A 25,129-nucleotide genomic window follows, 5' to 3' on the forward strand; every position below is an offset into this window, starting at 1 on the left:
GTACCCCAGTGTTATACAGTGACAGACCTGTATTCACCAACTCTGTATTCCAATGTTATACAGTGACAGACCTGTACCCACCAACACTGTATTCCAGTGTTATACAGTGACAGATCTGTACCCACCAACACTGTATTCCAGTGTTATACAGTGACAGATCTGTACCCACCAACACTGTATTCCAGTGTTATACAGTGACAGACCTGTACCCACCAACACTGTATTCCAATGTTATACAGTGACAGATCTGTACCCACCAGTACGGTACCCCAGTGTTATACAGTGACAGACCTGTACCCACCCACACTGTACCCCAGTGTTATAGTGACAGACCTGTACCCACCAACACTGTATTCCAGTGTCATACTGTGACAGACCTGTACCCACCAGTACGGTACCCCAGTGTTATACAGTGACAGACCTGTACCAACCAATACAGTACCCCAGTGTTATTCAGTGACAGACCCGTCCCCACCAGTACTGTACCCCAGTGTTATACAGTGACAGACCTGTGCCCACCAACACTATTCAGTGACAGACCCGTCCCCACCAGTACCGTACCCCAGTGTTATACAGTGACAGACCTGTGCCCACCAACACTGTACCCCAGTGTTATACAGTGACAGATCTGTACCCACCAGTACGATACCCCACTGTTATACAGTGACTGACCTGTCCCCACCAAGACCTACCCAGTGTTATACAGTGACAGACCTGTACCCACCAGTATTGTACCCCAGTGTTATACAGTGACAGACCTGTACCCATCAGTACTGTACCCCAGTGTTATACAGTGACAGACCCGTATCCCCAGTACTGCACCCCAGTGTTATACAGTGACAGACCCGTCCCCACCAGTACTGTACCCCAGTGTTATACAGTGTTGTAATGTACCACATTCTCCCTCCGATGAACGCTTAAGTTTTGACACAATCTTCAATGTTACTCCTTGTGGTCAGGTGTGTCTGCTATCACAATATTCCTACTGCAACATGACAGTCACATGTGCAAAAACTGGAAATGTTGGAAATAACCGCTAGGTTTGGCAATCTGTGGGGAAACTGAATGTTTCCAGCTGATGATCTTTGCACGGATTAATAATTGACTCTGGGATGTATTTTACTGGGCCAGGGCCTGTGGGCTGTTGGTGACGGATTAGCTGCCCATCCCCCACAGTCGATGGCATCTCGGCAATGGAAACTCTAACTGTGCTGCGATGATGATGTTGTAGGTAAAAATACCTCAGACTAGTCGTAGGTCAAAATACAGTGGTTTATTTGCACAATTGTGGGAGACGTCCGATGCCTAACACGGCCTCAGACCTCTCAGCAAATACAGGTTAAGAACATATATTTATACCCCCCCTGTCACGTCCGCGGTTTCCCAGGCCCCTCAGGTTCCCAGGCTGTGGCTTGTCCTCCATCGTGTGAACCTTGCTGCCTTGGCGGTTTCTTCACGGTTGTCTCAAGGCCGCGATTGTTGTTGCTCTCTGTGGACACCTGTGGGGCAGTCTCGCACAAACAAGTTAACTGGCATACAGAGGTGCAGGGGCCTGTATACAACAATTTATGTATGTTCGTAGGTACCTGTATAATTTATATCAGTAAGGATATGTTGAATATATACGAATGTATCATTATACGATCACAGAAGGCCTGCAAGTAGGCTCTACTGTTACACATCAGTACATAATAGTAAAGAACACAAAATGGCTCCCAGCTGGGTTAGCCACATTCCTGAACAGATTAGTCGGGAATAACATAATACCAGTTGCAGCTCTTATCTGTCCGGGTACATGAAAAACAGGTTCTGCAGACACAAAAGAAGTACAATGCGTCTCACAAACCCTCAAGTATTTCTCTCAAGTGTTACAAAAGTTCATTGACCCTTTCCCGTCTTCAATGTGTAGGCAGGAATGGGGGAGGGTCTTCATCACTTCAGGGTCGGGTCTCTGCCCTTGATCGGCTGGCAGCTTTGCCATCCCAGCAGTGCCAGGATGGCAGCGGCGGCCATTGCTGAACCACAAGTAGCCCCACCCGCGTGAAGTTGGCTCACTGATTTCAGCTGGACCCAGTGACTTTGGGGTGGGCACGGAATGCCACAAGGAGGGGGTTGGGGAGGATTAGAGAGGGTGATGGCGGGCGGGGGAGGGGGGGGGGTGGTGGCGGGAGACAATCATCCTGGGGGCAAAAGAGAAAATGCTGGAAAATCTCAGCAGGTCTGGCAGCATCTGTGTTGAGAGAAAAAAGTTTCGAGTCAAAACTTTAACAAAAGGTCAGCTCTTTTCTCTCCTTAGAGATGCTGCCAGAGCTGCTGAGATTTTCCAGCATTTTCTCTTTTGGTTCCAGATTCCAGCATCCGCAGTAATTTGCTTTTATTCATCCTGGGGGAATGTGGTCGGCGATGTGGTGCCCCAGATGGGAAATGGGACTCCCCCAGAGGAGGTACCCCTGCCCCCTATTCCTCACTGCCAGCATCCTGTACAGTGAAAGCTACTGGGCAGCAAACTGCAGCTTGGGCAGAGTGAGGCCCTGCATGGCTGTTAATTGTCCAGTTCAGGACCTCAGTTGGCCAAAGGGCAGGCGGGTAAGATGCTTTGCACAAAATGTAAAATGGGGGGATTGACAGCAGGGCCAACAGCTCGCTTTATTTAATATTCAGAAACACCAGCGGGAGGGGCTGTAAAATTCACCGCTCTGTTTCTGTCTCCACAGCTGTCGCCTGAGCTGCTGAGTATTTCCTGCATCATTTTGTTTTTATTTCAGATGTGCAGCATTTTCAGTATTTTGCATTTCCACCACAGTCACAGTCGCCGCTCTGTATGAGTCAGCGCTCCAAGAATTCTGCCCTAACTAAAGACCAAATTCTGCAGCAAGCAAATGTTGATTGTGGATCAGGTCAGACCGGTTTCTGTCGCACATTGTGGGTCACAGGGTGCATGAAAAGAAACATCAGATTTACAAAAAATAGCCCACTTCATAGATTGTGCATTAAATATCCAGAATCTGATGATGATGTGAGACAGGAGGAGGCAACAACAACTGGAGCAACTGATGGTAGAATAGAGAGCGGGAATTTAAACAGCTGCTGCAACAGAGTAACAGAACCTGAAACAGCCAGTGCTGAACAGAGAGCAGCCAGTGCGGGACAGAGAACAGGAACTGGAGCAGCCAGTGCTGGACAGAGAGCAGCCAGTGCTGGACAGAGATCAGGAACTGGAGCAGCCAGAGCGGGACAGAGAGCAGCCAGTGCGGGACAGAGAACAGGAACTGGAGCAGCCAGTGCTGGAACACAGTGCAGGAACTGGAGCAGCCAATGCTGGGACACAGTGCAGGAACTGGAGCAGCCAATGCTGGGACACAGTGCAGGAACTGGAGTAGCCAGTGCTGGAACACAGTGCAGGAACTGGAGTAGCCAGTGCTGGAACACAGTGCAGGAACTGGAGCAGCCAGTGCTGGGACACAGTGCAGAAACTGGAGTAGCCAGTGCTGGGACACAGTGCAGGAACTGGAGCAGCCAGTGCTGGAACACAGTGCAGGAACTGGAGCACCAGTGCTGGAACACAGTGCAGGAACTGGAGTAGCCAGTGCTGGAACACAGTGCAGGAACTGGAGCAGCCAGTGCTGGAACACAGTGCAGGAACTGGAGCAGCCACTGCCGGAACTGGAGCAGCCAGTGCAGGAACACAGTGCAGGAACTGGAGTAGCCAGTGCTGGGACACAGTGCAGGAACTGGAGCAGCCAGTGCTGGACAGAGATCAGGAGCTGGAGTAGCCGGTGCTGGAACACAGTGCAGGAACTGGAGTAGCTGGTGCTGGAACACAGTGCAGGAACTGGAGTAGCCAGTGCTGGAACACAGTGCAGGAACTGGAGTAGCCAGTGCAGGAACACAGTGCAGGAACTGGAGTAGCCAGTGCTGGGACACAGTGCAGGAACTGGAGCAGCCAGTGCTGGACAGAGATCAGGAGCTGGAGTAGCCGGTGCTGGAACACAGTGCAGGAACTGGAGTAGCTGGTGCTGGAACACAGTGCAGGAACTGGAGTAGCCAGTGCTGGAACACAGTGCAGGAACTGGAGTAGCCAGTGCTGGAACACAGTGCAGGAACTGGAGTAGCCAGTGCTGGGACACAGTGCAGGAACTGGAGCAGCCAGTGCTGGACAGAGATCAGGAACTGGAGCAGCCAGTGCTGGAACACAGTGCAGGAACTGGAGCAGCCAGTGCAGGAACACAGTGCAGGAACTGGAGCAGCCAGTGCAGGAACACAGTGCAGGAACTGGAGCAGCCAGTGCTGGAACACAGTGCAGGAACTGGAGCAGCCAGTGCCGGAACTGGAGCTACCAGTGCAGGAACACAGTGCAGGAACTGGAGCAGCCGGTGCTTGGACACAGTGCAGGAACTGGAGCAGCCAGTGCTGGGACACAGAGCAGGAACTGGAGCAGCCAGTGCTGGACAGAGATCAGGAGCTGGAGTAGCCGGTGCTGGAACACAGTGCAGGAACTGGAGTAGCTGGTGCTGGAACACAGTGCAGGAACTGGAGTAGCCAGTGCTGGAACACAGTGCAGGAACTGGAGTAGCCAGTGCTGGGACACAGTGCAGGAACTGGAGCAGCCAGTGCTGGACAGAGATCAGGAGCTGGAGTAGCCAGTGCTGGGACACAGTGCAGGAACTGGAGCAGCCAGTGCTGGAACACAGTGCAGGAACTGGAGCAGCCGGTGCTTGGACACAGTGCAGGAACTGGAGTAGCCAGTGCTGGGACACAGTGCAGGAACTGGAGCAGCCAATGCTGGACAGAGATCAGGAGCTGGAGCAGCCAGTGCTGGAGCACAGTGCAGGAACTGGAGCAGCCGGTGCAGGAACACAGTGCAGGAACTGGAGCAGCCAGTGCTGGGACACAGTGCAGGAACTGGAGCAGCCAGTGCTGGAACACAGTGCAGGAACTGGAGCAGCCAGTGCAGGAACACAGTGCAGGAACTGGAGTAGCCAGTGCTGGGACACAGTGCAGGAACTGGAGCAGCCAGTGCTGGGCAGAGATCAGGAGCTGGAGTAGCCGGTGCTGGAACACAGTGCAGGAACTGGAGTAGCTGGTGCTGGAACACAGTGCAGGAACTGGAGTAGCCAGTGCTGGAACACAGTGCAGGAACTGGAGTAGCCAGTGCTGGGACACAGTGCAGGAACTGGAGTAGCCAGTGCTGGAACACAGTGCAGGAACTGGAGTAGCCAGTGCTGGAACACAGTGCAGGAACTGGAGTAGCCAGTGCTGGGACACAGTGCAGGAACTGGAGCAGCCGGTGCTGGACAGAGATCAGGAGCTGGAGTAGCCGGTGCTGGAACACAGTGCAGGAACTGGAGTAGCCGGTGCTGGAACACAGTGCAGGAACTGGAGTAGCCAGTGCTGGAACACAGTGCAGGAACTGGAGTAGCCAGTGCTGGAACACAGTGCAGGAACTGGAGTAGCCAGTGCTGGGACACAGTGCAGGAACTGGAGCAGCCAGTGCTGGAACACAGTGCAGGAACTGGAGCAGCCGGTGCTTGGACACAGTGCAGGAACTGGAGTAGCCAGTGCTGGGACACAGTGCAGGAACTGGAGCAGCCAATGCTGGACAGAGATCAGGAGCTGGAGCAGCCAGTGCTGGAGCACAGTGCAGGAACTGGAGCAGCCAGTGCAGGAACACAGTGCAGGAACTGGAGCAGCCAGTGCTGGGACACAGTGCAGGAACTGGAGCAGCCAGTGCTGGAACACAGTGCAGGAACTGGAGCAGCCAGTGCAGGAACACAGTGCAGGAACTGGAGTAGCCAGTGCTGGGACACAGTGCAGGAACTGGAGCAGCCAGTGCTGGACAGAGATCAGGAGCTGGAGTAGCTGGTGCTGGAACACAGTGCAGGAACTGGAGTAGCTGGTGCTGGAACACAGTGCAGGAGCTGGAGTAGCCGGTGCTGGAACACCGTGCAGGAACTGGAGTAGCCAGTGCTGGGACACAGTGCAGGAACTGGAGCAGCCAGTGCTGGACAGAGATCAGGAGCTGGAGTAGCCGGTGCTGGAACACAGTGCAGGAACTGGAGTAGCTGGTGCTGGAACACAGTGCAGGAACTGGAGTAGCCAGTGCTGGAACACAGTGCAGGAACTGGAGTAGCCAGTGCTGGAACACAGTGCAGGAACTGGAGTAGCCAGTGCTGGGACACAGTGCAGGAACTGGAGCAGCCGGTGCTGGACAGAGATCAGGAGCTGGAGCAGCCAGTGCTGGAACACAGTGCAGGAACTGGAGCAGCCAGTGCAGGAACACAGTGCAGGAACTGGAGCAGCCAGTGCTGGGACACAGTCCAGGAACTGGAGCAGCCAGTGCTGGACAGAGATCAGGAGCTGGAGCAGCCAGTGCTGGAACACAGTGCAGGAACTGGAGCAGCCAGTGCTGGAACACAGTGCAGGAACTGGAGCAGCCAGTGCTGGACAGAGATCAGGAGCTGGAGCAGCCAGTGCTGGAACACAGTGCAGGAACTGGAGCAGCCAGTGCTGGAACACAGTGCAGGAACTGGAGCTACCAGTGCTGGAACACAGTGCAGGAACTGGAGCAGCCAATGTGGGAACAGAGAGCAGAAACTGACAGTGCTGAGCATTTATATAGCACTTTTCACGACTACCAGATGCCTCATTGTCTTTTATAACTACTACATAGTCTTGAACATAGTCACTGTTGTATTGTCAGAAATACACCAGTAAGTTTGTGCACAGCAAGATCCCACCAACAGCACTATGATACTGACCAGATAATCCATTTTTGTGATGTTGGTTAACATTTTGGCCGGGACACAGGGGAGAACTCCCCTGATCTTTTTCAAAATATACCATGGATGTTTTACACCGAGCCGAGAGGGCGGACGTATTCTGGTTTTTCATCTTATTTGGAAGAAGTTAGCTGTGAGTGTCAGCCAGGATGTTTCTACTCAAGTCCTGGAGTGAGGCTTGAACCCAGAAATAATATCTCAGGGGCGTGAGTGCTGATTCGAGTCTGTTAGGCTTCAGGATTGCTAGGGGCAACATTCACTCCACATGGTATCGTGAAATGGGTGAGCACACAAGATATAGCAAAGGCTCAGGGAGCTGAGAATATCCAAGCTGTACAAGCTATCCAAGATAGTCCATATTCTCAACTTGCGCTCAGGACGCAGACCAGCTGCGAAACATTGCCAAGCAGTCGAGACAATGGAGCTACGCCATCAACATACATACCAAGAACAGGAAACTTGACAAACTCGGCATCATCATCAGCAGCAACCAAGCCTCGCCCGGTACCACAGTAGGAAACAGTACCACTGCAGGGAAGTCCATTGTCAACTTGTCGGACTACACACTTCAACCAGATGAAATTGAAGTTTTCAGCCGAGGGCTCAATTTTTGCCCCACCACCAAAATAGACCCCATCAGTCTCGCAGCAGACACAGAGGAATTCATCAGGCGAATGAGGCTCCGGGAGCTCTTCCACAAACCCCAAGATGCCAACAGCGAATCCGATGAGACAGCCAATGAACCGGAACAGCCATCAGAGAGATCCGCGGTGCAGCATCCGAAAAGGAAAGAGTCGAATTGGACTCCTCCGGAAGGCCGCTGTCCTCGACTTGACATGTATGCCCAAGCCGTCAGGAGGTGCGTCAATGCCAGATTCATCAGCCGCACTCACAAGACAACCCTGAACATCACCCAAGCACAACGCAACGCCATCCACGCTCTCAAGACCAACCGCAACATTGTCATCCAAACCAGCAGACAAACGAGGGGCCATCGTCATACTGAACAGAACGGATTACTGCAAAGAAGTGTACCGACAACTGAACAACGAGGAACACCACAGACAGTTACCTGCAGATCCGACCAAAGAACACACCCGTCAACTCAACAGACTGATCAAGACGTTTGATCCGGACCTTCAGAGCACCCTCTGTGCTCTCGTCCCATGTACTCCTCGCGTTGGAGATCTCTACTGCCTCCCGAAGATACACAGGGCCAACACACCCGGCCGTCCCATCATATCAGGCAATGGGACCCTGTGTGAGAACCTCCCTGGCCATGTCGAGGGCATCCTGAAACATCGTACAAAGAACCCCCAGCTTCTGTCGTGACACTACAGACTTCTTATAGAAACTCAGCACACATGGAGCAGTTGAACCAGGAACACTCCTCGTCACAATGGATGTCTCGGCACTCTACACCAGCATCCCCCATGACGATGGCATTGCTGCAACTGCTTCAGTACTCAACGTCGACAACTGCCAATCTCCAGATGCAATTCTACAACTCATTCGCTTCATCCTGGACCACAATGTCTTCACCTTCAACAACCAGTTCTTCATCCAGACACATGGAACAGCCATGGGGACCAACTTTGCACCTCAATATGCCAACATCTTCATGCACAGGTTTGAACAAGACTTCTTCACGCACAGGACCTTCAACCGACGCTATACACTAGATACATTGATGACGTTTTCTTCCTTTGGACTCATGACGAACAATCACTGAAGCAACTACATGATGACATCAACAAGTTCCATCCCACCATCAGACTCACCATGGACTACTCTCCGGAATCGGTTGCATTCTTGGACACACGCATCTCCATTAAGGACAGTCACCTCAGCACTTCACTGTACCGCAAGCCCACAGAAAACCTCACTATGCTCCACTTCTCCAGCTTCCATCCTAAACACGTTAAAGAAGCCATCCCCTATGGACAAGCCCTCGGTATACACAGGATCTGCTCAGATGAGGAGGATCGCAACAGACACCTCCAGACACCAAAAGACACCCTCGTAAGAACAGGATATGATGCTCAACTCATCGATCAGCAGTTCCGACGCGCCACAGTGAAAAACCGCATCGACCTCCTCAGAAGACAAACATGGGACACGACGGATAGAGTACCCTTCGTCGTCCAGTACTTCCCCGGAGTGGAGAAGCTACGACATCTTCTCCAGAGCCTTCAACATGTCATCGATGAAGACGGAAATCTCGCCAAGGCCATCCCCCATCTCCACTACTTGCCTTCAAACAACCGTGCAACCTCAAACAGACCATTGTACGCAGCAAACTACCCAGCCTTCAGGAGAACAGTGACCACGACACCACACAACCCTGCCACAGCAAACTCTGCAAGACGTGCCGGATCATCGACACGGATGCCATCATCTCACATGAGAACACCATCCACCAGGTACACGGTACATACTCTTGTGACTCGGCCAACATTGTCTACCTGATACACTGCAGGAAAGGATGTCCCGAGGCATGGTACATTGGGGAGACCATGCAGACGCTACGACAATGGATGAATGGACATCACTCGACAATCGCCAGGCAGGAGTGTTCCCTTCCTGTCGGGGAATACTTCAGCAATCAAGGGCATTCAGCCTCTGATCTTCGGGTAAGCATTCTCCAAGGCGACACATGACAACGCAGAATCATTGAGCAGAAACTGATAGCCAAGTTCCGCACACATGAAGACGGCTTCAACCAGGATCTTGGGTTCATGTCACACTATCTGTAACCCCCATGACTTGCCTGGGCTTGCAAAATCTCACTAACTGTCCTGGCTGGAGACAATTCACATCTCTTTAATCTGTGCTTAACCCTCTCTCCACTCACATTTTCTGCATCTGTAAAGACTTGATTACCTGTTAAGATTCGCATTCCAACCATTATCTTGTAATTAAGTTTGTGTCTATATATGCCCCGTTTGTGAACTGAACTCTTCACTCACCTGATGAAGGGGCAATGCTCCAAAAGCTCGTGCTACCAAATAAATCTGTTGGACTTTAACCTGGTGTTGTGAGACTACTTACTAAGTTGTAATACAGAAGATGTGCTCCAGAACTAGCTGTGATTTAAGTCAAACTGTTCCAGTACAGTTACCACAGTGTTACTTACTGACAAAATGGAAAATTGCCAGGGTATATCCTACCCACAAAGAGCAGGACAAATCCAAACCAGCCAGTTACCACCTCATCAATCTCCTCTCAGAGCTCAGCAATGTAATGGAAGGGGCTGTTGACAGTGCTACCAAATGGCTCTTACACAGCAATGTCCCACTAACCAGAGTTCAGTTTGAGCTCCATTAGGGCCAGGCCTCACTACTTATCTGGGTCCAAACATGGGCAATAAAGCTGCATTCCAGAGGTGGGGTGGGAGTGACATCAAGGAGCCCGAACAATATTAAAGTTATTGAGAATCAAAGAGAAAACATTTCGTAAGCTGGAGTTATACCATTTTCTGCTGCTTCATTCACTGCCTCCATCATAGTGGGGATGTTCGCTGATTATTTTGCATGATGCTCAATCCCATTCATAGCTCCTCAGATATGAGGTCCAAGCCTACTTGTAACAAGACATGGATAGCGTTCAGGCTTGGGCTTGGCACATAACGTTCATTGCAGCGAAGTGCCAAGCAATGACCATCACCAAAAAGTGAATTTAGACATGTTCTTGCTATTCAATGGCTTTACCATCACTGATCCCCACCCCCTGCAGGCATGAGGGTCACCATTGACCAGAAACCTATTGGACTAGCGATAGATGTACTTTGGCTATAAGAGCAGGTAATGGCTGTGAATCCTGCAGAGAGCAACTCATCTCCTGACTCCCCAAAGCCTGTCCACAATCTACAAGTAGCAAGTCAGGAGTGTGATGGAATACTCCCCACTTGCCTGAATGATTGCAGCTCCAACAACACTCAAGAAACCCAGCACCATCCAGGACAAAACAGCCTGATTGATTGGCACCACATCCACGAACATTCTCTCCATCCACCACTGATGAACAATGGCAGCCGTGTGTACCATCTACAAGATGCACTGCAAGAACTCACCAAGGCTCCTTCGGCAGTACCATGCACACCTGTGATCTCTACAGTTTAGAAGGATAAAGGCAGCAGACACATGGGAACACAACCACCTGCATGTTCTCCTCTTGATTTGGGAAAATATTGCCGTTCTTTCACTGTCGCTGGGTCAAAATCCTAGAACTCATTCTCTAACAGCACTGTGGGTGGTACCTACACCACATGGACAGCAGCGGTTCAAGAAGACAGCTCGCTACCACCTGCTTGGGTATTTTGGGATGGGCAATAAAAGCTGACCTTGTCAGCAATGCTATAATCCCAAAACTAAATTTAAAAAGGAGCAAAGTGTTAGACAGAGCAGGGGTGATGGGTCAGCGGGTTGGGGGGTGTCAAATGCGCCAGGGACCAAATAGCTGCCTGTCCTGTGACCAATACCTCTACCTCTCCAATACCTTATTTAACATTCACTTGCCCACAGCTGTGAAATTTCTCACCTGTCAGTCACTCGCTCTCTGTGAGAGTGAAGATGACAAAAACAGAACTGTAAATGCTTTAAATCTCAAAGACAGGGAATGTTAGAAGCAGGTCTGTTAACTTGAGGGTCAAAAGACAGTAACTAGTAGAGTTGACTGAGGAGAACCAGTGGATGTGGTTTATTTAGATTTTCAGAAGATTTTTGACAAGATCTCACATAACAGACTACGATGTAAAGTGAAAGCACATGGGATTGCAGGTAATGTCTTGAGATGGATAGAAAGCTGGTTAGCAGATAGGAAGCAAAGAGTTGGCATAAATGGGTCTTTTTCTAATTGGCAACCAGTGACTAGTGGGGTTCTGCGGGGATCTGTTCTAGGACCCCAACTGTTCACATTATATATTAATGATTTGGAAGAAAGAACTGAATGTGTTATTTCCAAATTTGCAGATGATACAAAGGGAGGGAGGGTGAGCTGTGAGGAGGGGGCAGAGATGCTTCTGTCTGATTTGGACAGGCTGTGTGTGTGGGCATCTGCATGGCAAATGCAGAATAATGTGGATAAATATGAGGTTATCCACTTTGGAGCAATAATAGGAAGACAGATTATTACTTGAATGGGTGTAAATTGAGAGAGGTGAATCCTCAACGAGACCTTGGAGCCCTCGTGCATCAGTCGCTGAAAGTAAGCGTGCAGGTACAGCAGTCAGTAAAGAAGGCAAATGGTATGTTAACCATCATAGCGAGAGGATTTGAGTATAGTGATAGGGATGTTTTGCTGCAATTGTATAAAGCATTGGTGAGGCCACAGCTGGAGTATTGTGTGCAGTTTTGGTCTCCTTATCTGAGGAAGGATGTCCTTGCTATAGAGGGAGCACAGCGAAGGTTTACCAGGCTGATTCCTGGGATGGCAGGTCTGTCATATGAGGAGAAACTAAGTGGGTTAGGATTATATTCACTGGAGTTCAGGAGAATGAGAGGAGATCTCATCGAAACTTAAAAATTCAAACAGGATTTGACCGGGTCGATTCAGAAAGAATGTCCCCAATGGTGGGGGTGTCCAGAACTAGGGGTCATAGTTTGAGGATAATGGATAAACCTTTTAGAACTGAGGTGAGGAGAAATTTCTTCACCCAGTGAGTGGTGAATGTGTGGAATTCACTACCACAGAATGTAGTTGAAGCCAAAATGTCTGATTTCAAGAAGAAATTAGATGTAGCTCTAGGGGTTAAAGGGATCGAGGGATATGGAGGGAAGGGGGATGGGATCAGGATATTGAATTCGATGATCAGCCTTGATCAAAATGAATGGCGGAGCAGGCTTGAAGGGCCAAATGGCCTACTCCTGCTTCTAGTTTCTATAACAGGTCAGCGTGTCAGGTTAACTTGTTTAGTGTGTGTGTTTATGTGCGTGCGTGCGCACGTGGAGGGTGTGTGCGTGGTCCATGTGTGTAGTGTGCCTGTGTAGTGGGTGTGTGTGTATGTAGGGTGCGTGTGTAGGGTGTGTGCAATGTGCGTGTGTACGGTGTATGCGTGTGTAGGGTGTGGGTGTGTGTAGTGTGCATGTGTAGGGTGTGTGTGTGTGTAGGGTGTGTGTGTAGGGTGTGTGTGTAGGGTGTGTGGGGGTGCGTGCGTGGGTGGGTGCGTGTGTGGGGTGCGTGCATGCGTGTGTGGAGTGCGTGCGTGTGTGGGGTGCATGCGTGTGTGGGGTGCGTGCGTGCGTGGGGTGCGTGCGTGTGTGTAGTGTGCGTGTGTGTAGCGTGCGTGTGTAGGGTATGTGTGTTTTTTAGCGTGCGTTTGCGTGTGTAGAGTATGGGTGCGTGTGTGGGGTGTGTGCGTGCGTGTGTGGGGTGCGTGCGTGCGTGGGGTGCGTGCGTGCGTGGGGTGCGTGCGTGCGTGGGGTGCGTGCGTGGGGTGCGTGCGTGCGTGGGGTGCGTGCGTGCGTGGCGTGCGTGCGTGGGGTGCGTGCATGCGTGGGGTGGGTGCGTGCGTGCGTGGGGTGCGTGCGTGCGTGGGGTGCGTGTGTGTAGCGTGTGTGTGTGGGGTATGTGTTTTTTAGCGTGCGTTTGCGTGTGTAGAGTATGGGTGCGTGCGTGTAGGCTGCGTGCGTGTAGTGTAGTGTGCAAGTGCAGGGTGTGTGTGTGAGAATGTTACTACAGTTCTTTGAAAGGAATATGTTGGCTCTATTTTGTTAACCTGCTGTGTTTGTGAGGGTAGAGTTTGTAAAAATCAAATATCTTAACAACCCAGTGAGTGGGTGAACTGTACAGAAAGGAAGCCCCTGGATTTGACCTCTGTCCTGAGGGGCGTTACCATTCACCTTGGAGCTCCAGAAGGAGACTGTTGACCAGGATTCCTGCCCCTGATCATTGTCCAGCCATTCTGCTGGAAAGAGTGTTAGAGTGTGGCCAGACTGAGATTGAATAAGCCACCCAATCACTGGCTTGGTGTTGGGCCATTGATGGGGACGTTATTTGACCATGTTGCCTGCGGCGGTCAGATGACCTGCTCTCACTGGGAGGGGAGATCTATCACTTGGAATGAGTAGAGGCTTCGGTGGGGGGGACACATGCACAGAATTCACAGAGAGGCAGGCGAACACATCAAACAACACGAGCATGACGATTGTTTTTCCTTTTGCCTTGTAGCTCGAGTGGGTTTGATGCACATTGGGGTCTTCATCCTCTTGCTTCTCAGCGGAGAGCGCAACTTTGGTGTCCGCCTGAATAAACCGTACTCTGTCCGTGTGCCTATGGACATCCCAGTCTTCACTGGAACCCATGCCGATCTTCTTATCATCGTATGTGCCAGGGGTGGGGTGCTGTGGTTATGTTACTGGACTAGTCATCCAGAGAATGAGTTTAAAACTCACCATGCAAGTTTGAGAGTCTGAATTCAGTTTTTAAAAATCTGGAAGTGAAAAGAAAGGAACATGTCTGCAGCAGGTTTCACCTTGGGCTGTCCGATGTTTTTTTATAGTCAATGAAGCACTTTTGAAGAGTTGTTACCTTAGTAAGCCGATAAATAAATAAACCGTTTCTGCAAAGTCCCACGCACAGTAATATCATCAGCCCCAGAACCTGTTTCAGTGATGTTAGCTGAAATATCAACATTGGCCAGGACACAAAACCAGAGAGGTTTATGGCGCAGAGGGAGGCCATTCGGCCTGCTATCTGTGTGCTAACCTAAAAAGAGCTATCCAGCCTAATTTCACTTTTCACATTTTGGTCCCTTTGGCCTGTTTGTTACAGCACTTCAAGGATGTATTGAAGTATTTTTTAAACTGCGGTGAAGGCTTTTGCCTCTACCACCCTTTCAGGAAGTGACTTCCAGGCTCCCACCACCCTGTGGGTGAAAAGATTATTCGTCAGCTCCCCTCTAATCCCTTTGCCAATTACTTTAAATCTGTGCCCCCTGGTTATGGATTCCTCCACTGAGGGAAATCGGTCTTTTCTATTCACTCTAACTAGACTCCACCAAACTCCGTAATTTTTAAAAATTCAATTAAATCTCCCCTTAGCCAACTCTGCCTATTCAATCTCCCCTTATAACTAAAGTTCTCCTGTCCTGGCAACATCCTCATAAATCTCCCCTGTACCCTCCAATGCGATCACATTCCTCCTGTCGCACAGTGATCGGAACTGCACAGTGTTCCAGCTGCAGCCTAACTAGTATTTTATACAGTTCTGGTAGAACTCCCCAGGCTCCTTTTTCTATGCCTCTGCTAATGAAAAAAATGTGCCTCCTTAACCATCTTACCTACCCGTCCAGTCACCTTCAGGGATCTGTGGACATGCATTCCAAGGATCCTCTGTTCATAAATCCCTACAGTGCAGAAGGAGGCATTCGGCCCATCAAGTCCACACCAACTCCCTGACTGAGCATCCCACCCAGGCCCTATCCCCGTAACTCCACGTATTTACCCCACTAATCCCCTAACCTACACATCCTGGGACACTAAGGGGCAATTTATCATGGCCAATCCACCTAACCCGCACATTTTTGGACTGTGGGAGGAAACCGACGCAGACATGGGGAGAACGTGCAAACTCCACACAGACAGTGACCCAAGGCTGGAATTGAACCTGGGTTCCTGGTGCTGTGAGGCAGCAGTGCTAACCACTGTGCCGCCATGCTGTCCTTTATCTACACTTCTTACTATCCTATTATTCATTGTGTATTCCCTTGCCTTGTTTGCATGCACAAAGTTATGGCCTCATACTCCACTCCCCAGATTGAATTCCATTTGCCACTTTATGCCCACCTGTCCAGTCCATCGATATCTTCCTGAAGTCAACAGCTTTCTTCCTCACTATCGAGCACACTGCTGATTTTCATCTTTCTGCGTGATTTCTGACTCGGGTTCGCCCCGAATAATGTAGAATTCTGACCATTTTCTCTGTATCATTCTATCAAAACCTTTCATTATCTTAAAGATTATCAGGGTCACCCCTCAGCCCTTTTTCTTCAAGAGAAACGAGATCCACCCCGTTCATTCTCCAAATGCAGTTAAAGAATCTGCACCCTGGTTACCACGTACACCGATCCCATATCAGTTACCAATCTGGGAAGTTGAAGTCACTTGTTGGCTTAGTATTCCTGTTTACAGCTGGGTTTGTTTCTTAAATCAATATTGTCATCCTCTCTTTATCTCCTTTTTTAAAAAACTCACTTTCTGGGATGTGGGCATCGCTGGCTAAACCACCATTTATTGCCCATCCCTAATTGCCCTTCTGTTTGAATATCCTGTATCAGGAATTTTGAGTTGCAATTCCTGCCCTTCTGTAAGATCATGTCTAACTGTGCCTTCGGCACTCTGCTGGACTCCTTGTTTTAGCTCTGCCAAACACTCTCCTTTATTTTCTACCTTTATTTCCTCTGCCTTCCACACGCAGCTAATAATTATCTGCTTTCCATTTATCTCTCCCCCTGCTGAATCTATGTTCAAATTCCCATCCTCCTGCCAAGCTAGTTTGAACAACACCTCGCAAATCCCTCCACCCCCCTCTCCTGTCCTTCAAACAGCACCAGTAAACCTCCCCACCACAATATTGGTCCTGAAAAGGACCAGTATTGGTCCTCTTGTACAGGTCCCACCTCCCCAGAACCGATCCCAATGTTGCAGGAATCTAAAGCCCTCTCTGCTGCATTGAAGCCGTCTCTTCTTTCACTCTTATCTCACCATTCAGCTGCTCGATTCTCCTGTTTCTGTACTCACTAGCACGTGGCACCAAGAGTAATGCCCTCCCCAGCACCCGACAACAGCTGTATCCCTCTTGTCCCCCCTCATTACTGTTAATGTGTCAGAAAGTTAATTCAGAAAGGAGAGAAAAGATTGAATGTCAAACAGCAATGAGGCTGATGAGGACAGCTGTCCACAGACATGGGCCAGGTTAGAACGGGCTGGGGATGAGTGGGTTTAGTGTGTGCGGGAGAGCAACAGTGAGCTGCTTGTGACCAGCAATGAAACGGGAGGACCGGCAGGGGTGCGATGTGGAACTGGGGGAGGTTGAGAATGTGGGGATTCAAGACTTCCATGGTGAAGATTTTGCCTTTGTGGGGGAGTGCATAAAGAGGGGAATAGCTGTGTAAGGGGGAAGGGTTTGAATGTCTGCCTGGAATTTTGACTGATCTTTCTTTTGTGACAGGTGTTTCACAAGATCATTACAAGTGGTCACCAGCGTCTCCAGCCTCTGTTTGACTGTCTGCTGACGATTGTTGTTAACGGTATGTCTCGAGGGGACTCTGATGGTTTGGTTTGTTGGTTGGGTCCCTCACTGTTGTATGAAATCTATATGCAGATGTTGGCTGTCCTATCAGCTGTAGCTCAGTGGTAGTATTCTCTCCTCTGAGTGAAGAGGTTGTGGGTTCAATCCCACTCCAGTGTCACTCCAGTGCAGTGCTGAGGGAGTGCTGCACCATCAGAGGTGTTGGTCTTTTCGCTGAGATGTTAAACCAAGACCTTATTTGCCCTCAAGTGGACATAAGTGAACCTATGACACTGTTTCAAAGAAGCACAGGATCTATCCCCAGCGCCATGGAGCAATTTTTATTCCTTAAACACTACCAATAAGAAAGATAATCTGGTCATTATCATGTTGCTGTTTGTGGGATCTTGCTGTGCATAAATTAACTGCTGCATATTTCCTATATTGCAACATTGATTACAATTCAAAAATACTTCTTTGACTCTGAAGTCTTTAGAACACCCTGTGGTTATGAAAGGTGCTATATGAATGTAAGTTCTCTCATTCTCTGAACCTGATCAGTTTTGTCTTGTCCCTCAGCCTGTTTTATTGATCTGGGCAAGAGGTGGAGTGAAACAAAATGTCCCTAACGTACTCTGCAATGACAGGGAAGATTTTACAAATGTTTCTCATTCTCTGGCATCTTGGAAGCTGGGACACAGAGTCGAGTGTTATTTGCACATTGCTCTCTGCTCTCTAAAGCAAATGATGACATTTCCAGGATACACTCCTGACTTCAGCTTGGCTCATTCATATAATTTACCCCGTAATAAATGAATGGGATGATATGCAGCAAGAGGTTTAACAACACCAGGTTAAAGTCCAACAAGTTTATTTGGTAGCAAAAGCCACAAGCTTTCAGAGCGCTGCTCCTTCGTCAGACGAGTGGGAATTCTGTTCACAAACAGGGCATATAAAGACACAAACTCAATTTACAGAATAATGGTTGGAATGCGAATACTTACAGCTAATCAAGTCTTTAAGGTACAAACAATGTGAGTGGAGAGAGCATTAAGACAGGTTAAAGAGATGTGTATTGTCTCCAGACAGGACAGCCAGTGAGACTCTGCAAGTCCAGGCAAGCTGTGGGGATTACAGATAGTGTGACATGAACCCAATACCCCGGTTGAGGCCGTCCTCATGTGTGCGGAACCTGGTTATCAGTTTCTGCTCAGTGACTCTGCGCCGTCGTGTGTCGTGAAGGCCGCCTTGGAGAACGCTTACCCGAATATCAGAGGCCGAATGCCTGTGACCGCTGAAGTGCTCCCCAACAGGAAGAGAACAGTCTTGCCTGGTGATTGTCGAGTGGTGTTCATTCATCCGTTGTCGTAGCGTCTGCATGGTCTCCCCAATGTACCTCCCCAATCTCCTCTGGAGCCTTCAACATGTCATTGATGAAGATGAACATCTCGCCAAGGCCATCCCCACTTCTTGCCTTCAAACAACCGCACAACCTCAAACAGACCATTGTCCGCAGCAAACTACCCAGCCTTCAGGAGAACAGTGACCACGACACCACACAGCCCTGCCACAGCAACCTCTGCAAGACGTGCCGGATCTTCGACACAGATGCCATCATCTCACGTGAGAACACCATCCACCAGGTACATGGTACATACTCTTGCAACTCGGCCAACATTGTCTACCTGATACGCTGCAGGAAAGGATGTCCCGAGGCATGGTACATTGGGGAAACCATGCAGACGCTGCAACAACGGATGAATGAACACCGCTCGACAATCACCAGGCAAGACTGTTCTCTTCCTGTTGGGGAGCACTTCAGCGGTCACGGGCATTCGGCCTCTGATATTCGGGTAAGCGTTCTCCAAGGCGGCCTTCACGACACACGACAGCGCAGAGTCGCTGAGCAGAAACTGATAGCCAGGTTCCGCACAGATGAGGACGGCCTCAACCGGGAATTGGGTTCATGTCACACTATTTGTAACCCCCACAGCTTGCCTGGACCTGCAGAGTCTCACTGGCTGTCCTGTCTGGAGACAATACCCATCTCTTTAACCTGTCTTAATGCTCTCTCCACTCACATTGTTTGTATCTTAAAGACTTGATTAGCTGTAAGTATTCGCATTCCAACCATTATTCTGTAAATTGAGTTTGTGTCTTTATATGCCCTGTTTGTGAACAGAATTCCCACTCACCTGAAAAAGGGGCTTAAGGCTCTGAAAGCTTGTGGCTTTTGCTACCAAATAAACCTGTTGGACTTTAACCTGGTGTTGTTAAACTTCTTACTGTGTTTACCCCAGTCCAACGCCGGCATCTCCACATCATGATATGTAGCTCCAGAGAATGGACAGTAGATGGTGCTGATGGAACAGAGATAGAGTCAGAGCGAAGTGGAAACCAGTAAGTGTGATCCAGCTTGAGGGGTCTGTACCACCTGAAATAAAGTGAACAGTAAAAGCAGCACAAAATGAATGCATTCCACACACCGATGACACTGCCGTACCCTGCCAACATCAATCCAATTCAGTTATTCAACCGATCAGAGGAAGGGACTCTCACTAACCAGCGACACTGAGACTGTGTCTGGCTCCAATCGATGGTTTCAGATTAGACATTGACCCAGGAACCTGTGTTGTCTCTGGACTTTGTGGATGGTGCATTAATCTATTGATTGTTGCACGTTGTCCATTGCCCAGAGACAGCTCGTGTTTGTTTGTTCCGTTTCAGAGGGAGTGATTGGAATAACAAGGATAAAGTAAATGACATTAGAGGCAGCTTTTAATTAAAATTGTGCAGAGTGGAACAGGGACTAAGGAACAAAATCCCTAAGTTTAAGAAGGATTACTCATACTCCTTGTACAGGATTTCCCAGATAGTGAAGAGCACACACTCATGTTCAATTTGGACCTTGTGTGTTTGTGTAAAATGATGGCGGTGAGTTCATAGTCAGCTTTACATTGTCTGACTTTCACTGTGTTTGACTCAGCGCTGATCAGAATCAGGGCCACCGATTCACCATTGCTCATTTCAAACTATCGCAAAATGCCAGGATCGACCCTCTGGCTTCTCGATCCCGCCCATTACAGCAAAGAGACTTTTGCTGAACTGCTCACCTTTCATCCGCAGCCGGAATTTCCAACTGACCAGTTTTACTTTTCTTTAAACGATTGAGGAAAGCAGGTGAAGGGTAAGGCCAGTCAGGCAGGATGTCAGTGAGGTTAAAGAATAAGGAGCAGGATGGCAAGTAGCAGGAGCATCAAGCTTGAGCTGAAAAGGTCCGATGACGGTGGGGGGGGAATGGGGGCTGGCAGGTAGGCACAGTGTTAATGGTTGAAGGCCAGTTGGTATGCCGATTCTCCAGCTCCAGAGCTCCCCTGGATCATTCTTCCAGAAATGGGATGTGGGAATGCCAGGGCAACCTGCCCTAATGTGACTGGTAGCAGTGAGTTACAGGCCTGGTGGCACAGTGGTTAGCACTGCTGCCTCACAGTGCCAGGGACCCGGGTTCAATTCCAGCCTCAGGTGACTGTTTGTGTGGAGTTTGCACACTCTCCCCGTGTCTGCGTGAGTTTCCCTCGGGTGCTCCAGTTCCCTCCCACAGTCCAAAGATGTGCAGGTTAGGTGGACTGGCCATGCTAAATTGACCCTTAGTGTCCCAAGATGTGTAAGTTAGGGCGAATAGTGGGTAAATATGTGGGGTTACAGGGATAGGGCCTGAGTAAGATGCTCTGTTGGAGTGTTGATGCAGACTCGATGGACTGAATAGCCGCCTCCTGCACTGCAGGGATTCTATGATTCTCTTGAAGGACATCGACTGGGATTTTCCTGATGGCCTCATGGCAGCAGACCAAGAGTTCCGGAACTGCAGGCTGGCTGAGAGACCCTGTATGCCCACCCAGACTGGAGACCCGTCTGTCTGCCCGCCCAGACTGGAGACCCGTCTGTCTGCCCACCCAGACTGGGGACCCGCTTTCAGAGCTGCTGTTCATGCATGTTTTCAGGAGGTTGGAGCTCGGGCACCTTGTTGTGAATGCCCTCGCTCTCGTGTTTCTGCCACGACATTCTGCTGCTCCTCTCAAGCTGGGAGGCCTCGGACTGGCCCTCCAGTTTCGGGGGTTAGTGGGGGAGGGGAGAGCTGCCTCTCATCCTTCATTGGGCAGCGAGCTTGTCCTCTGGCCAGTAATTGGCCACACTGAGTGGCTGTTTCCCACACAGTTCAGGCGTCTGACCCTCTTTTGAGTCTTGACACCAAAAGAGAAAATGCTGGAAAATCTCAGCAGGTCTGGCAGCATCTGTAAGGAGAGAAAGGAGCTGACGTTTCGAGTCCAGACGACCCTTTGTCAGGCTGCCAGACCTGCTGAGATTTTCCAGTAGTATTGAGAAGCCCACCGAGGGCATCTTTCTGTGCTGGAACACGCAATGACTCTAAAATGCGCCGGTGAGGTGATAGACCGGAAGAATGTGATACAGCTTCAACTGCACTACTTGAAAATGACTGTCTGGAGCCTATACACGAGCAATGTTCTGTATAGAGAAATACTCAAAATGATCAGTGATAATTGGGTAATTCAATTGCCTTCGCTTGAATGGATGGAGCAGATTGTTGTGGCTGGAATGCAGTGAATCTGATTAAAGTTTACATAGATTTAGGTACCGCAGGATAGTGGTTCTGTTACTGGATTATTAATCCAGAGAAGAGGTTCAAATCTGCCCATGAACAACGGAGAATATAGAAATCAGTTTTTAAAGAAATCTGGAAGTAAAAGGCTGGTGTCAGTAAAAGCGATGATGAAGCTATCGGATTATGGTAAAAAAACCCATCTGGTTTATGAACATTGTTCAGGGTGGGAAACCTGCCATCCTTACCAGTTTTGGACTGTTTGTGACACCAATATGGTTGGCTCTTAACAGCCCTCTGAAATGGACCAACAAGTCACTCTGTCGCGTCGAGCAGCTACTCGCAGTCAGCTTGGAATGGTTTGCATGAATTGATTGGGCACACTCTGTTTGTCATCCCCCAGTTTCCCCCTATCTGAAGAGTTTGTCTATGGTTGCTGCAAACAAACTACTGCACCTCCTGGAAGCCTTCTCCACAACATGGTTCCTCTTCACAGCATCCCAGAACCACCATCTAGTCTTCTTCCTGCTTGAAGTCTTCAATAACATCATCCAGTACCAGTTTGATGGTAAGCGTCTTCTAGTTGCTTACAATTGTATTGTGAATTTATCTGGTTGCCAAAAGGAGCCCTAAATGAAACTGAATCAATCTGGGGCAGGATAAAGAGGCAGCAGAAACAGCCTGTAATTCCTCACTGGTATCTCACCGAGACACTGCAAACTGACTGTTTTTTGAAATGAAAATAAATTCATGCCGATTGTGGAGGAAATCCTGTGAGGTTTGAGCTGAGATGTATTTTTGGCAGCTGTCCTGGGAGTGTTTGATGGGGGACAGTGTAGAGGGAGCTTTACTCTGTATCTAACCCCATGCTGTATGTGTCCTGATAGTGTTTAATGGGGACAGTGTAGACGGAGCTTTACTCTGTATCTAACCCTGTGTTGTACCTGTCCTGGGAGTGTGTTTGATGTTATACAGATTGTTTCTGTGGGGCATGAGTGCTAAAGTCGGGAATTGTATTCTGGAACCAGTCCCAAGTATTATCTGTATTTCAGTGCACACTCTGCCCAGGGTAATGTTATGGATGATCAGTGAGGTGGAATAACCTTTAGTGCAATTGTGACAGAGAAAGCTGTGTAGGGTGTTGGGTAAGATCGCTCATTCCACTCTGGCTATAATCTGTGAATGTGCCAGCTGAAACCACCTTTCTTTTACAGGGAATTCCAACTTGGTGTACGCCATCATTCGCAAGCGCAATGTGTTCCACCAACTGGCCAATCTCCCGACAGACCCTGCTGCCATCCAGAAAGCCCTGCAGAAGAAGAAGAAGTCGACTGAGCCCATCTCACGGACTAACTCACAGGAAGGAGTATCCATGGAGGGGTCCCGGCCTGCTGCACCTGCAGAGCCTGGCACACTGAAAACCAGTCTCATTGCAACACCAGGTACAGTCTCATTGCAACACCAGGTACAGTCTCATTGCAACACCAGGTACAGTCTCATTGCAACACCAGGTACAGTCTCGTTGCAACACCAGGTACAGTCTCGTTACAACACCAGGTACAGTCTCGTTGCAACACCAGGTACAGTGTCATTACAACACCAGGTACAGTCTCATTGCAACACCAGTTACAGTCTCATTGCAACACCAGGTACAGTCTCGTTGCAACACCAGGTACAGTCTCGTTGCAACACCAGGTACAGTCTCGTTGCAACACCAGGTACAGTGTCATTACAACACCAGGTGCAGTCTTATTGCAACACTAGGTACAGTCTCATTGCAACACCAGGCACAGTCTCATTGCAACACCAGGTACAGTCTCATTGCAACACCAGGTACAGTGTCATTACAACACCAGGTGCAGTCTTATTGCAACACCAGGTGCAGTCTTATTGCAGCACCAGGTACAGTCTCATTGCAACACCAGGTACAGTCTCACTGCAACACCAGGTACAGTGTCATTACAACACCAGGTACAGTGTCATTGCAACACCAGGTACAGTTTCATTGCAACACCAATTACAGTGTCATTGCAACACCAACTACAGTGTCATTGCAACACCAGGTAGTGTCATTGCAACACCAGGTGCAGTGCCATTGCAACACCAGGTGCAGTGCCATTGCAACACCAGGTGCAGTGCCATTGCAACACCAGGTGCAGTGCCATTGCAACACCAGGTGCAGTGTCATTGCAACACCAGGTGCAGTGTCATTGCAACACCAGGTGCAGTGTCATTGCAACACCAGGTGCAGTGGCATTGCAACACCAGGTGCAGTGTCATTGCAATACCAGGTGCAGTGTCATTGCAACACCAGGTGCAGTGTCATTGCAACACCAGGTGCAGTCTCATTGCAACACCAGGTGCAGTGTCATTGCAACACCAGGTGCAGTGTCATTGCAACACCAGGTGCAGTCTCATTGCAACACCAGCTGACAGACTGTGCCCCCACCCCCCCATTTGATCATGTTCCTTTCCCAGGTTGGTTGTGATTGGACAGCCCCTTCTCCCGGTCTTTTGGCTGTCACTGAGCTCACCTCTCATCCCTTTACATTCAGGTATTGATAAACTGACGGAAAAATCGCAGGTTTCGGAGGATGGGACGCTGAGCCGTGTGGATCAGGGTCAGGATCAGGCTGCCCCCCCGGCTGAGGAGCACCCAGTTACATTAGCCAGCGACACCGAGTCTTCGAGTGGGGTGAGTGAACTTCCAACAGCAAACATCTCTCCTGAAGACTGGGGTTACTTCCATGGGAACAGGTGTGTAATGAAGGTCATTCTTCATGCCCTCGTTATCAGCCTGATCAAGAGATGGTGAGATAATCCCTTGGGATGTTGGAATGAGTCTGGCCTACCGTCATTAACTCATTCTCGGGATTGGGGTGCCAGTGCCAGTTGGCATTTATTGCCAATCCCTAGTTTCTCTCAGCAGGTGATGATGAGCTGCTTGAACTGAGATTAGATACAACTGCCTGATTGACCACGCAACTTCCGAGATTATATCCATTACACTGCTGTATCCCTGTTGCTGGAAAGTGTAACTACATCACCAGAGATAGGGAGAGCGTGTCAAAGTGATGGGTCAACACCTCACACTCGCTCTCCAGTGACCCCTGCTGGATGAAGATGGGGCTTCAGTTTTGGTGCGATGCCCTCCACAGTTGACTAACATGTCATAAGTTTTCATTCCAGAGTTGCTGGATCTTAAGTCGTTTATCAGGAGACCACAGGGAATTCCTGAGATTATTCTGTGCTTTTTCTTTTTCTCCACTAGCTTCTGCTTTCTGTGTGAATAAACATTCCGCACCATTGCTGCTTTTCTCTCAATGGTTGGCTGGTGCTGTTTCGGGCTGTGTTAATATTTACAGAGCAGTGGTCATTGAAATGGGCAGAGGTGGCATCCAGTGTCTATGGAATCATTCTCTGAACCAGTAGTTTCAGGAAGGGGATGGGAGGGAGAGATTGAATGGAGCACAATTGTAAAGCCTGTGTGTCCCGTCGTCTGGTC

General features: G+C 49.5%; 1 protein-coding gene across 1 annotated transcript in view; it reads left to right on the forward strand.

Moving 5' to 3' along the window:
* Nucleotides 1-25,129, forward strand: part of LOC144502027 (protein HID1-like) — a 104,541-nt gene that overhangs the window by 57,030 nt on the left and 22,382 nt on the right. Inside the window, exons 4-9 of the mRNA XM_078226041.1 lie at nt 2,766-2,897; nt 13,947-14,098; nt 16,947-17,025; nt 22,028-22,192; nt 22,839-23,066; nt 24,180-24,319. Of these exons, the coding sequence (XP_078082167.1) occupies nt 2,766-2,897; nt 13,947-14,098; nt 16,947-17,025; nt 22,028-22,192; nt 22,839-23,066; nt 24,180-24,319 (896 nt within the window). The remainder of the gene's footprint in view (nt 1-2,765; nt 2,898-13,946; nt 14,099-16,946; nt 17,026-22,027; nt 22,193-22,838; nt 23,067-24,179; nt 24,320-25,129) is intronic.

The sequence above is a fragment of the Mustelus asterias genome, chromosome 12 (genome assembly GCF_964213995.1).
Source record: "Mustelus asterias chromosome 12, sMusAst1.hap1.1, whole genome shotgun sequence".
NCBI classification, from domain to species: Eukaryota; Metazoa; Chordata; class Chondrichthyes; order Carcharhiniformes; family Triakidae; genus Mustelus; species Mustelus asterias.